General features: G+C 51.7%; 1 protein-coding gene across 1 annotated transcript in view; it reads right to left on the reverse strand.

The window, feature by feature from the left end:
• Positions 1-5,461: 5,461 nt before the first annotated feature.
• Positions 5,462-14,795, reverse strand: part of ARRDC1 (arrestin domain containing 1) — a 40,570-nt gene continuing 31,236 nt past the window's right edge. The window contains exons 3-8 of the mRNA XM_026059768.1: positions 11,019-11,069; positions 10,309-10,463; positions 9,639-9,821; positions 9,090-9,266; positions 8,372-8,783; positions 5,462-7,394 (exon numbers count right to left, since the gene is read on the reverse strand). Coding sequence (XP_025915553.1) covers positions 7,330-7,394; positions 8,372-8,783; positions 9,090-9,266; positions 9,639-9,821; positions 10,309-10,463; positions 11,019-11,069 — 1,043 coding nt within the window. The 3' untranslated portion in view covers positions 5,462-7,329. The remainder of the gene's footprint in view (positions 7,395-8,371; positions 8,784-9,089; positions 9,267-9,638; positions 9,822-10,308; positions 10,464-11,018; positions 11,070-14,795) is intronic.

Raw genomic sequence — 14,795 nt, forward strand, 5'->3', positions numbered from 1 at the left:
CGGGACGGCACCGGGGAGGCAGCGGCTCTGTCMCCGCGGCCATCGGCCAAGCGCTGAGCAACGCGCTGTCAAAGGGGCGTTTCAGCGCAGGGACCGAGGCGTTTTCCAGTGGGGTAAATAAAGAGGCCTGAACTGGCAAGCTCTGAAAAGGGGGAACTAAAGGTTTGGCTCTCGTGGTCTCAACGCCGGGCTCCGGCTCCCCAGGGGAGCCGCAAGCGGCAGCTTCATCCCATCGGAGTAGCGACTGCTCCAGTTCAGCGGCAGCTCCCGGATTACGAGCCCGCGGGGCCCCGGGGCCGGCTCCTCCCAGGCAGCGAGGGCTCCTGCAGGGAACCTCGCCAGCTTCACCTCTTCCCCTTGCCGCGCTGCGCCACCGGCCTCTTTGGGGGCCCCCGGCACAGCTTTGGCTCCGGATGGGTCACGGGAGGCAGCGCTGCGTCTGTGCACTTAATCCTGAAACGCCGCAGTCCCGTCCAGGCAAAGTTGTTTCCTAAATCATTGTTTGGATTTGCAGGGAAGGAGCTGAGCCAGTTGAGGCTGTTGATGGCGGAGCCCCAGCTGCTCTTCTGCCTGCTCCTGATGGCTCCCCTCCCATCCCCCCAGAGCTGAGCCACGATTAGTGAGAGAAGGAAAAACATCAGCATCTTAAAACAGCGTGGCAAGAAAGCCCCAGCTCCAGCGAGGACAGCTCTTAACCTTCAGATGTGGCATATCGCTACCATTTTACACGAGGGACATTGATCTTGGAAGGGAAGTTCAGCCACTGCTGGGGGGTGGAGGGTCACCACGTTTTGGCCCCGACCCTCTAAACCGCTGTGCGCACACAGGTCCTAGGACTCATGGGGGCCCTCGCACCTACCTTTGGGAAAGGGCTGAGAACAAGGTTGGTCTGCGGGAACACGGCCTCTTCAAGGATTTGATTTTTGGTGGGCTCCGGCCTGGGCAGCCAGCTGGGCCCCTGCCAACCCACGGGCCCATCAGGGCTGTTGGTCTGGCACCAGCTTTCCAGCTGTCTTTGCTCCGGCTCCATCTTTCTCGGCTCAAGCTGGGGACACACCAGTCGCCAACAGAAACCTCTCTGCACAACCAGGCAGGGAAGAGGCTCCTGCAGGAAGCCGAGAAAATCCCCAGGCATGTGCAGAGCCCTCATAACCCATCTCTGCCTGCTGCCGCTCCAATTCCACCTGGAGACTCGCAGCTCCACCTGCTGCAAAAACAAGCTCAGCTACAAGTGCTAATTAACAGGAGTGGGGCAAGGAAGAGCTCTCTTTTGCAATACACTCTCCATTTTTCGTCAAGCAGCAGCTGTGAGCCCAAAGAGAAGCCACAGAGCCCAGGGACCTGGCAGAAAGGCTCACTCTTGACACGGCGCCAGACGGCTCTGCGGAAAGCAAAGCCCCAGCTTTTTCATGGCAACTCAAGCCCCTGCTTTCATGAAGGATCCAGCAAGGCTCATATCGCCCTCTCCCGCACCGACCGGGGCGAGCAGTGACAAACCTCCACATCCTGGGATTCCTGCTAAGCAGGAAGAGAAAAACCCAACCTTCCCCTCGGTTTCCTCCGGCCAGGAGACCTCAGGCCAGGCAGGCGCAGAGCCTACTTTTTACCAAGGAGACCGACCTGCTCATCACAGAGGGAGAAAGGGAAAGTTTAGACCAGCCGGTTGCTGTCTGTCCACCCCAACTCTTCCCCCGTTATGTTGGGAGAAGCTTTCCTTTAGCGTTAGCTATAAATTGGACTTTGAGCTTCAGCTTTAGAAGCAGATACCTCCTCTGAAAGGCAGGAGTCACTTCTCATCCACTGTGCAGGGCTTCCTGGCATCRCCAGCAGTGTTTTACACGGAGCCAGCAGCTCCACACTCGTCACACATTTATCTTGAGTGAAAGCACACGTGATCTTAAAAAAGGAGCTCTTTATTTACATTTGCAGCTCTTTACATTTGGTGGTTTAAAATCCAGGACAAAAAACCTCCCCAGAAGCTGTGGTAAACATGTAAAACTGTTAGTTTACATTTTAAAACCATGTAATAAAATGCACAGAAATATTAGGTTGTACAGAGCCATCAGAAATACTGTTGTATAAAACCCCAGAAACTGTAAAGAGAACCACAAGAGTAAAGAATTACAACCACGAGTATTGGTACAAGAAAGGGCATGGGTTTTGAGGGTTTTTCCCCACCAGTCTTTCTTGGGGAGGATGAATAGGACAGATGTTCCTGTTGCAGATGTTTGGAAATATCTTAAAATACAGAATAAAAACCAAACAGACCCCAGACCACCCTTTATCTTCTACTTTGTGCTGACTCAATAGGAAAACTTCCTTCTCCGCTCACTAGCAGAAAATATCTACTTTTACAAAACTACTGCAAGCTCAGTAGAAAGCTAAAAAGAACTCAGCGTCCACCAAAAAGAAGAGCTGGAGAAAAGGATGAGCAAAAGCCCTCCTCCCTGCTTTCCCTCCGCTCGAGCTCGGATGATTGGAGCGTACCCTGTCGTCCCAAAGGCTTCTGATGAAATCAAAACCTCAGCAGGGGAACTAGTTGTCTCGAGAGAGGCTGCAGCATGAATAGACAACGGGAAGAAGCAGGGCAGCGGCGAGATGCGGGGGGAAGCGAGCAAACAACTAACTCCATCAGGAGGGAGGACAGCAGCTCGGGGGCCGAGAAGCCGCCTCGTCCCTCGCCACCCGCCCTTTCCCCAGCTTGTGCACACGGCGAAACGACAGGTGCCAAAGCAGTGTTTAGTGGAACGCAAATAACGTTGAAATACGGAGGCTGCACATGTGGCGAGCAGGACAAGAACAAAAACACGAAAGACAAAAAAGCAGCAGCAGCAGCAAAAAGGACAGAAGATATTTTTGGTATTTTCCATTGAATGCTGAGTTTGGAAACAATTATCTCACAAGCTTCACTCCCGCCCCACCACTTCCCCTCCCCACTTCAGACAAAACCCCCAAAACAATTGCTTAAAAATTTGAGCCAAGAATTTAAATGAATTCCTATGCACTAAAGTTTTCTACCCGGAGCTGGGCTCAGAGAACAGCCTTTCTTCCTCTTTATTACAGAGTTGAGAAAGAGGAGAAAAGAATGACCAAGGGCCTTAAAGAGCTCCCTTAACTTAAAGAGGTTGAAATCAGAGAGGCTGCAAAGAAGAGAGAGAGCAGCAAGGCAGAGAGCGGAAGGGACTGTCCACTCACCCTTTCCAGAAGGGAACGTACTCAAATCCCAGGATTTTTTTTTTCTTTTTTTTTGCCCCATCACACTCGCTCGAAGTACTCATCTACCCAGTGGACCTCGCTACCATGGCATCCTGGGGTCACAGCTTTAAGATTTAAGAAGAGGTGGACTATCTAGATGGGTGTCTTTCATCCTGCAGCCTTGGACCTTTTCTTCAGGGTCCATGAAGCATTAGGAAGGCTCTTGCGCCTCAGGCTTCAGTTCACTATCGCAGCACTAGGGAACAGGCACAGGGAGCAAGACCGGGACAGGACCATTGAGGACCACAGCACTTTGCAAATATTGCTGTCATCATGCACAGTAGCGAGATTGTACAGAGCCAAATTGAGACAGGATGATGCCCTACTGCACCCTGGCCAGAGCCAGCCAGCGGGACTCAGAAAGGTCTCTCCCCTGCAGGACCTCTGCATGCCCAGCCCTAGCCTCCAGAAGAAGAACTGGGATTACTACTAGGTCTAGCTCTGACTCTGCAGTTCCTACTAAGATAGTACTTAGATGCTGTGTCAGAGAGCCCTGATGGCAGGTCACCCAACAGCAGACAGTAAGTTCCAGTTTTACCACTTCCCTCCAGGCAGACAGACAAGATGACTTGACTGGCGTAGCAAAGGGTGCTTGTGATAAGCGTGAGAGGTACTTGCACCCCTCCGCTCCTTCCTGCTCCCTCCACAGCTGCTTGCGGAGATGGACACTTGCAAGGAGCAGCATGCTCATTTGCTCCTTGCTTTGCAGAAGGGGACACCACGTAAAGGAAAAGGTGCTGAAGCGCCAGTTTTCTAGCAAAAATAATTTGGGTCAGCAAGCTCAAATCTACTGGAGCGTTGCAGAAATGCAGGGCACAACCCAAAGGGCTGTGTAGGATATGGCAAGTTTCTCCTCTCCAGAGTCTCCAACACAGATGTGCATTCCCAGCTGCAAAGATTAAACTAGGAGGACAAACACTGGCTGGAGAACCAGAAGGGCATCTCACTGCCTTGAGCCACAGTAGCCAAAAAGCATTCAAGTTTTCCAGCCCAGGACCGTGGGCGCACGGGCTGAACACACCACAAGCAGCACGGCTGCAACGCCGCAGCACAAGGAACTGGGAACCCACAGCCCCAGCACAGGCTGCCTCTCCCTGACCCTCAGCTGGCTCAGGAGGCTGTAGCCCAAACCTGCCATGCCCAGGACCATTGAGAGCTCATAGGGCCTTTCCCAGAGGCACGAAAGGGATTTGGGTTCAGGCCTGAAAGGAAGAATACAGGCTGCAGACAAAAATGTGTCCTGGAAGGAGAAAGAAGCACAGGTAACACTGAATGAGAAAAAAGGGTCTGTCCTGTTGGTTTAACAGGAGAATCAGCACAACTACAGACTAACTGTAGAGACCAAGGAAGGGCACAGGACCTACATGTTGAGCCAGGCAAAACAGGTTCAACTAACTGGGAGGAAGAGGAAGAGCACAGGCAAAGAGATGTACCTTCAAGAAGGAACAAGCACCTGCCTTTGACCCCCTGCATATCAGGAACGTTTTTCGTGGCAGGCCCAAACCACCAGGCAAGGGGGGCAGTCCTAAATAATAAAAGCTGGGAAGAAGCACCAGTCGAGCAGAGGGTAAAGAAGGACCCTTGTGTCTGAGATACAGATTAAGCCTCAGACTACTTGCAGTGGCAGCATCCAGAGCCCACCCTTGCACATCTACACACTTCAGACATGGTATCACCAAAGTCTGTGCATTTTGGGAGGAGCCCTCATTCATTTTTAATGAGTCTCTTCCAAATGGCTCTTTAGGAGCACAGCTCCTAGAAGAGAGCAATGGGGTGGTGGGCTCCAGCCTTTCCAGCCAGACTTTGGCTATCCCATCTCCATCCTCCTGAAGGGAGAGTCTGCTCTCCCCTTCCTCCCCACCAGTCCACCTCTTCCTTTCCGGCTTGAATTAAGACTGCAGAGAGCACTGAGTAAGAGGCCACTTGGACAAGCTGTGGCTTCTCAACACAGGGCCAGGGAAGCAGCACGCTGCAGTCCAGCGGGTACTCTCTCCTGAGCTGAGCCCACATGGTGCCACACTYCCTCCTGTCGCCTGGAACTAAGGGTGCAGCATTGTAGTCAGCCAGGCCATACAATACTTGTTTCCCACAGCTGTCTTGGCAGAAGTCACCATCTTTCCAGTGAGAGCAAAAAATTTCCTTAATTTTGTAAGAAATCAGCAAGGTCCATTCCTGGATTTGGCATAAACAGGCACGTGGGTAAGTATCAGAAATGGATGAAAGAGCACAACATTTCTCTTAGAATAATTTATTAAATACATCATTAAAATTTGTATTTATGAATTCAATCATTAAAAACAAAACTTCATCTCATATATATATATATATTAATGGACAATGACAATCATTCTATCAACATTGGTGCATGTTGTGCTAGCACCGCTCGGAACGGCACCTCCTCTACACTATCCTTAAAGCAGTTTAACACTTTAAAAAAAAGAAWGCATTTGCAAAGGAAGAGTGCAAAGCAGGGCTGTCCGCAGTTGCCTGCCAGGGGTGTGCGGAGGCAGGCTAAAACAAGGAGGCAGAGGCTGTAGCGCTCATAAAAGGTTTGCTAGCTATTGCCTGCCCAGCACGAGGCAGCGTGGAGACCAATTCTCAGAGGTGCCAAAGCTCTGCAGCCCACAATTTCAGCCTTGGCTGAATGCCTATAGTTTTAAGTATCTGGTTTGTGGTTTCCTCAGGTTGGGCAGTCAATACTAAAAAGCTAAACAACAAGAGAAAAAGCGTTAAAAAAAATGTTGTTTTAAATACACCAGCTTCTTCCCCTGACCTGCCAGGTCCAGCAGAGGTTGCAAATGAGGCATAGCAGTCTGTGTTCCTTCTCACTCATTTTCACATCCTGCTGTGGCTTAAGCAGTGGCTCAGGAGACAAGCAGTAAACCAGTACCGGCTCGCAGAGAGGACAGTCCCCAGGCCAAGTGCCCTCGGGYCCTCGCTTGGCACTGTGGACTGCTCCTGCAAGAGACGCCAGGCTGAGCCTTGAAGGAGGGTCACCTCAGAGGAAAGGGCTTCCACGGACAGGGTCCTCGGGCAGACTCAGAGGTAGCATCAGACCGACTTTTGTAGCTTGATTGTCACATAATTCTGGCCTGCCTAAGGCAGCGGCAGCTGGGAGGGAGAGGGCACCCTGCAGGCGTGGGAGATGGGACATCACGGATCTAGTCCCCCCACCCCTGCAAAACGAGTAGCGCTGTTTATCCTGTGTGCTGCAGGTCTAGCAGCAAGGAAGGATGGAGACCTCAGGAGACCTGCTGAAGTTGCTCTTGCCAAAGAAGGCCAGAAGCAAGCAGATGGATACCCATGCTAACAGCATGGGGCTCTCCTTCCACAGCACATCAGGGCCTCTTGGGTTGCTAGGAAGTACCCCAGCGAGCTCCCTGCCACCAGAGCCTGTTCTCCACTCACCGCATGCAGGCAACGGTCCAGCCCACTGCTAGAGGACTGAAGGCTGCCAGTCACTCACCCCACAACACAGGTATATCAACAAGGGCTTGTGCTTTCGGCTTGTTAAAAGTCCCTCACCTTCTGAACCTGCYTACTCCAAGAAACCTCCTGTTTCAGCTACCTTTAAGACCTATAAGGACAAGGGGGGAGGCTGTCAAAAGCATTTCTGGAGTATGTGGCCCACAAAAAAGAGGAGAAAGTCCACACAGCCCAGCCTTCGCCTACAGTGGAGACATGCCAAGTCAGGAGCATTTCAAATAAGGCATCGCAGGTGCTTTGATAGTAAAGCAGTTAGTGTTGACTACAGTACTTTAAACACAGGCTGCTGCACAGGGCATCCCTGGGGCAAAACCAGCTTTGCAGCACTCTGTGCAGCAGCAGGAGGCAGTTCCRTTTCCCAGACCTCTCCTACGCGCGCACACAGGCTGCTCTGGCTGCCCTTTTTGGTTTTTCTTTTTCCCCTCCCAAGAAAGAGACTTTAAAAGCCCAAGTTGGGATGCACCGTTTACCCTGCCAAGCAGCCACAGAGATAAAAAGACGCCTTGCGCTGTACCAGACTTCGCAGTCGGCAGGTGACCCGTGGTGCCTGGGGGTGGGCAGCACCAACGGGACTCGAAGCAGGGGAGGCTAGTTGCCATTGCTGATGCTGGAGGTGGCACTGCTGCAGCTCTGTTCATAGGATGGAGGTGCCTCTGCATGGAAAATAAAGAATAAGAGCGGTTATAGCGGGTGTTTGCAAGGTTCCCTTCACCCTAGACTACCTAACTCGGTGCTGGGTGAAGCAAGCTGCTAACACACACACGTGCAATGCATGCATGTACTCCTTCCCCTTCAGCTCCTGCTAGGGAGCCATCAGGACCCAGCCTACCCCGCTGAAGTAAGTGTGTTCATGCCTGGGGGCACAGGATTTGAGCCAGCCAGTCCCATCCCTGTCCTCATCTTTACAGCGGTTATAATCGGCACCTCAAAGTCCTATTTTGCTTGTCCCCTTCTTTCATGAGCATCGTCATGCACACTAACACCTCCAGATCACAGAGGACCTGTGCTCCGTGTGCCACAAGCCAGGGGTGAAGTTACACATCTGAGTTAACATTGCATTACCCCTGTGCTAACAGATCGGTTTATTCAGGTAGGACTGAGTCATACCACTAGTTCCCCCCCTGCCCCGGCAGCCACCTGGGACAAACACTGCTCCAGGAATCCAGTGGGCTGGGATTTCCCCAAGCTTTTCCATCCTGGACAGTTTCTTAGCTTCCACCCCCACAGCTTGTGTCTTCAGACCAAATCCAGGCCCACTCCAAGTCAGACATAAGATTTCAGTTACATCATTTTCCTGGCTCTACTCCTGCCAGCCTCACCACAAGCCAAGAAGTTCTTCTATCAGTGGGAGGCTGAAAGCTCATTTCAGAACAGGGAGATCCTCTCAGGACAAGCCCAAGGCAGCACGGGTTTAGAAGTGGGAACGGACAGCCGGCATTTACAGCTGTAAGAGGGGAACTCCTCCTGAAGCTAAGGCAGACCGAGCAATCTCATGTTCCTCTCTGACTTCAGTCCCCTGGCAAGCTAACCTCCCTATACTCCAACTCGGTTTGCAGCTAGTACTTTTCTCATAGGAGACATGTACTATCACACCACCAGACCGTTTAGATCTCAGGAGAGGAGCGCTCACCGTATGGGTAGCCCCACGTGCTGTACTCCGGAGGCAAAATGAGAGAGCTGGCTGTGGGAACCGGCACCACGTTCCCCTCGGCATAATAAGGGACAGTGGCTCCCGTTGACAGGCAGAGTGTGGGATGGTTTGGGGAGCCTGTCTGCTCCGAGTCCAGCCTTATTTCCTGGAAGCTCAGTCCTGGGGCATAGCTGAACGGCTGCTGCTGGGAATGGCTTTTGGTGGGGATCGAAACATTGTCCATCGGGTGATAACCGCTGGCAGCCTCCTCCTCCTCCGGTGGGGCACTGGGTACCACAGCAGATGGTATGTGCAGGACTGACCGGGAGGGGCTAAGAGGGACCCTGTTCACAGCAATGTTACCAATATAAATGGGGAGAGTAACCGAAACCTCTGGCGACTTCAGAGAAACCTGGAAGAGAAAGAGGAACAATGGCATCCTCTTCATTATACATTGCAGTGGACACAGCCAGGTTCACCTGATACAAGGGCCACTCGTGCCACAAAGCTACCGAGCTCAGGGATAGAGCTCAACACAGAAACCCAAGGACAGCCTCAGCCATCAGCACCAACCTGGGGAAAGTGGTCCCACCGAGTTCCTCATCAAAGCAGCGTCTCCCCCCATACGCTGCATGACACAGTCTCCCCAGGGCAGACCCCACTGTTGCGGCGCAGCCCACCGGAGCGCCAGTTCCCCCAGGTGCATCAAGGTACTCACTTGGATGTAGTAGTCAATATGTATGAGACTACAGCCCTGCAGAATGGACTGGGGCAATGCTGGAACAAGAATCTGCTCCCTCCATTCTGCATGTTTCCAGGCTTTCACTCCTGAGCCTTCCACCTCTGCAATGGTCCTCAAGTCATAAATCCAGCGCTTGGATTTATAAGCCACTTTCTGTGCAGACAAGARAGAGAACAACTAGCAGAAGGTTTTCAGACATCTAGTATCTCCCAAAAACACGAGGCAGGACATAAAACCACCAGACAGCTTTGTCAAATAAGCACAAGTACAAACCTAATRTGCATATTACAGGGCAGGATAATCTACGGTTATATGATACACTGAGATGGTGTAAGCAAGACACATCCTACTGCCTCTTTCTCCAGGAAGGTAGAGGAAATAAAGTCAGCCAGAGGTCTGGACTCCTCGCTACTACCTCCCAGACGCACACAGCAGAGACGTGCGCTGTGGTTAGCACTGCACCAGTTTTGTATCGGTTTGAGAGAAGTACCAGCACAGGTACAAAYTGCCCTTTTGGATGCTTACCTGGAGCAGACTGGCCACCACAGCCCCGGTGTCGCGGCCTGATTTGTTCTCTATATCCGTGCGAAGCTGAATTGCTTGCCCCACGACGTACCCTTTGAGATCTGAGGCGGCAGTCAAGATAATGTTGCCACTTTTCACAAGCTTGTAGTTGAACTTCTTTGTGATTGACATAGTGTTGGGCTGCTGCAGGACAACAGAAAAACAAAGATGTTGGCTCAAGGGAGCCAGAGAGCCTCCAGGAAAACAGTCAGAGATTCAAAACGAGCAAGCAGGAATATCTGATTCTTTGGTTCCACAAAGAACCAATAACAGCATTGCCACAGGTGACAGGCCTCACTACTCCACAGCCCTGATTTTGCTATCCTGTTAGCCTCGCTTCCCTTCAGAGCATGTTCCCCAAACCCAGGTCTCCACAAGCACCTGGTGCTGCTGGCAGATGCCTCTCTTTGCATGCTGAAAACTCACATAAATCTTTCAAAGTGATATATGGAAGAGTCAAGGTGGCATGGTAGGACACATGAGAAGCAGGAGTCCTCATCCTGCCCTTGCACAGTCAGGGCACGGGGTCCAAAAGTTGTCTGACTGCACAATTATCCCACAAACAGCACATGTGATGAGGACAAGTGCCTCAAGCCCAAGCACTTCCCAACACGCTCATCCTTGCTCTTACCTCAATATCAGGGATGTCATTCAAGTTAAGTGGGCAGAGAACGTAGAAGATCTTGCTGCACTTGTAGTCCTTGGAGAAGCGAGGTGTGTCTATCACAGCTTTCACCTGATGGAGGACCTTGCCAAAAGGGCCTTCAAACGATGTAGGAGCAGAGGCTGGAGTTCAGAGAGAGAAGGAAAAGGCATCATAAGATTGAGTCATGCCAAACGTCTCTGAACTGGAAGTAGATAGCCCCTTGAAACATTTTTCMTCTTCACCTGAAGAGTTCTGCAAGTACCTTAGAGACAGAGCACACTGCMATTCCCCCAAAAAGACATGGAGCTGAACACCTGGCTTGCTTGGAGACCTCACTGCAAAACTCCTTACAGAAAAATCCTCCACACCATGAGTGCAAGAACAGAGATCCTCTTGCTGACTGCACCATGGTTCAGAAGGGCTGGCTAGGCTGGGATYTCCTCACACACACCCACGGTGCTCCCAGGGTCAAGCTCAGAGAAGTGTTAGCAACATGGCTTTGCACCACACAGAAGGTCTCATGCTTGTCTGAGCTCTTTGCTGTCAGTGGYTGACCTTACACTCCCTCTAGCGTCCCCAAGCAAAGCTGCCGGCCTGCCTTTGCGGTAAAGCCCAAGTCCCTGCCCAGCTCCAGAGGCTGGAAAAGCCAAGGCTTGCATGAAAGAGCCTTGGGATGTTTGTTATCTGTGTCATACCTGGCAGCAGGAACTGGAAGGGAAAGSTGTGCTCTCCAGCTGTCAGGACCCCTGCAGGAAACAAGAGTAACAAGTGAGTGGGACTGCTTGTCACCTCAGAAMTGGCACATGTGGAGCACGATCTTCTGGAGAGACAGGCAACTGCTTGGAGAACAGCACACAACTCATTCAGCTGCCTTCACCTAATGSACAACACCATACTCATCCTCCAGATCCAACCAGCAGTGCTTGAGTCAAAGTGGTATCTGCTGGCACCCACCTTTCCTTGGGAGAGGAGACATCTCCATTCCCAATGAGTGGTTCCAGGTTAGGATACTCTCAAAATAAGGTGGATTTTAGCAGACTTTAAGGGATCCCAGTGCCACAGAATGCTTTAGAGCAAGTAGATGGCCCCAGATGTAGGGCCTGGAGAAGGGATGCTGAGCATTTATTTTTCCTCAAGTGAGCTGCAGCCAGCAAGGGGAAAGGTGAAAAAGTACAGCACTGTCCAAGGGTAGTAAGAAGGTCTGGTGGGCATCAAACAGTTATAGTCTTAACCTTTGCCATGCACCAAGCTCCGTTTGCCCCACACAGACTGCCCAGTGTTCAGAAGCTGGAACCAGGGAGCCCCTTTGCGACCAGGGGGCAAACTCCCAGGCCTAAATCCACCCTTCAAATCCTGGTCCCGAGAAATGACCTGCAATACCTCAGCCCAGCTGCCTAGACAACAGGAGCTGATGAGAAGAYTTCCACAAAGTCCCTGAATTCTGCCCCTGGGCAGAGTCGTATCACCACAGCAGTGAGCGTGCAAGCGCTTATGCTGATGAAATGTGCTCTTTGCCTYGGCTGTGACGCTAGCAGCTCCCAGGCACTGCTCCCCATCCCAGCTCCAGCCGCATTGATGCTCCAGGCCTAGGCAGATCTGAGAACTCACTCCCCGTCCCATCTTCCACCTTCTGAAGTCCCTTTTCAACAGGAGACCCCTGCTCTCCTCGCAGAGCCACAGAGCCAAGAACAAGCATTAAGAAGTTGGATTCGATCAGCTAGGAGAGGGGTCTGTGCTAGCAACCCAAGGGAGTGAACTCATGCATGCGAAGCAGAGCACTGCCGGGAGGGCTGCAGGCTCCCCAGCCCATTGCTGCATCCCSGCTTTCTAGTAGCGGTGGCAGCTACAGCAGAACAAAACCAGTGATGAGGCTTTATCTCACTCTACAACAGCAGCCTTAAGGAAGCAGACCAGAGCCAGGACTCAGTGCACAGCTGAAGCAACAACTGCAAGGTCAGGCTGCCGGACCCCATCTAGTCTCCAGTTTTCCCACCCAATTTCCCTCCCACTGCAGCAGCGACTGCTGAAGTGGGCCCCCAGTGTGACCCAGCAACATCAGTCAGCTGCTGAAGTTGCCTTCAATAAAAAGCATTAAGATTTACAGGGCTACACACATTTGTTAGATATGTGTAAACATGAGAGGTTTTGTTTTTAAACTGGCAGGGCTGAGAGGAGACCTGAATACCTATTAAATCAAGCTGTATTTGTTCTGCTTTGTAGGATCTGCCTTATTGCTGGAGGTACCAAGACTCCAAGTTTGGCTTGCTATTTTGTTGATGCAAGACGGAGGAGACAGCTTGCCTGTTGGCAATATTGGCGCTGCAGAGCCGACAGTAAGAGAGCCCCGTTCATCAGGGGATTAAGCAGATTGCATGACAGAGGGAGGTGAGGAAGAGAGGAGAGTAAATCTCCCCCCCATTTACAACGCGATTCCAGGTAGGAGCTGGACTACGTGGTGTTTGATTCAGTCCATCCTTCACGTTGTGAGATGCTGCCCCCCTGCCCTCTCTGCTCACTCAGGCATGCYGCAGGGCTCTGCGGACACCTCAGCGAGTGCGCAGCCAACCTTCAGCATAAAGGCAGGCAGAATAAACAACGTGACAAGCGTCTGATCTCGTATCCCTACACAGGCAAGTCAGGAGAAAAGTAAGAGATATCTATTTATGCCTATATACGTTGTCCTTAAAGAGAGGAGAAGGTTTGCTCGTTCCTGTCACCACACCTAAAGCATACCCCCAGCGATTTCCCTCCCCGTCCCTCAAARCAAACCAAATTATGTAGGCTAAAATGCAACACCCACTCTTGTCACAAGGTGGTGGCATAAAGCAATTCAATACCAATGCAAAGCCTTTGCTGCCAGCCTTGAGACTGCCCAGCAGGAGCAGGCTTGGTGCCCTGCAGAGCTAGGACAGGCACAGGGGTCTGGGGCAGCTTCTCCCATTCCCTGTTGGGACAGTCTCATTCCAATGAAACGTGGGGTAGTTTGAGGTGTAGCAGGTGCCTTCACTTGTTGGTTACAGCGTAAAGCCTTGCTAATCTGAATGACTCAGCTATCCAAATGCTTGTTTGCTGCTCCAAGGATTTGTGGCTTTCATTAGGTGCTGTTCAAAACTTTGATCTAACACCAGTATCCTCATTCTCAGGAAGCAAACCAATAAGCTGAAATACATTAACTTGCCTTTGCAGCCTCTGTGTTGCAGTAATAGGACTTGTTCCACCTCCCTGGACAGGAGACGTAGGTCCGGAGGGTTGCAGCTAGCAAGTTTCCACCAGTACTTGGAGACTTTCTGGATGCCCAGCCTGTGGAGCCTGAGGAGCCGAACACCCAGCAGTGAACCTCAGTCTCCTGCTGAGAGTGCTTAGCAGCCTTTCCAGGCTCCTTAGAAATAACCTACAGATCCACGGAGTTAAAGTCCCTCTTCTACAGCACAGGCAGCAAGATCTAACAAATCACTTCAGTCAAATAAAGACCAGTTAACCCTTGGCTTTACTTGCAGCCTGTCACCTACGGAGTCCCACTGCCAAGCCTACAGCTGTTTCATCTGCCCCCAGTAGGGAAGAGCCAACTGCAGACGTTAAATGCAAGAATTCCCTGTGTTCAATCCACAACCAAGTTTGCCATCGCAAGCCCTAGCTCTGTAGGCCAAAGACTGGGCAGGATGCCRTGCCTGAAGGTGGAGATGAGCCTGCTACCTCCAGTCCAGCTCATGTGCACCATCAGAAAGCCAGGCTGGAAGTGAACCTGCACGTACTTTATGTTCACAGTTACTAACCCTCTTCAGAAAACCAGGGCTCCTTAGAGTTGCACAGTACAAGAGATGAGGAGTGCTCAGTSGCAGCACAGAGAGAGGAAGTACACTTTTCGGGCAACGCGCTGGGCCAGTGCCTCTCGAACAGGATGCAGGTCAGCTCTCTGAGCCACCAAGTGACTTTGTGGCACTGATTCAGTTTCCGCACTGGTAGCCCAGCATCCGAATAAGTCACAAGATCAGACCTACCTGTAAATCAGCATAGACCACCCCCAATAGCTCAGACCAAGCCTAAACACCAGCATTAACAGTTGGCTCCTAGACTGCAACCCTCTTGCAGCTCCTCCCTGCAACGAGCTGCCACGAGGGCTGTAAAAGGCCATTCCTGCTCTTAACTGACTGGTACGAGCTCCAAGGCGAGCTACCGCAGGCTGAAGAAGTCGTGTCCCCTGTTGCAAGGTTGCAGCTCACACAGGCTTTGCGCAACACAGTAGGGCTTGGCTTATGGCCACCAGAGCCCAGACCTCAGCCCTGCATCGAGCACTGAGCAGGCAGCCAGGAAATCGCAGTGAGCTCTATTCTCCACTCCATTAAGCACAGAAATGCTGCAGGCAATTAGCAGTGGTTCCTGTTTTCAGACCTGTTCCCTCCTACCCACACTCTCCTTCCCCCTTCTTCCAAATAGGGAGGAGCAGTCTTATGCCAGCTCAGAGRTCCTCTAGG

This window comes from Apteryx rowi, unplaced genomic scaffold (genome assembly GCF_003343035.1).
Source record: "Apteryx rowi isolate R43461 unplaced genomic scaffold, aptRow1 scaffold_16, whole genome shotgun sequence".
Lineage (NCBI taxonomy): Eukaryota > Metazoa > Chordata > Aves > Apterygiformes > Apterygidae > Apteryx > Apteryx rowi.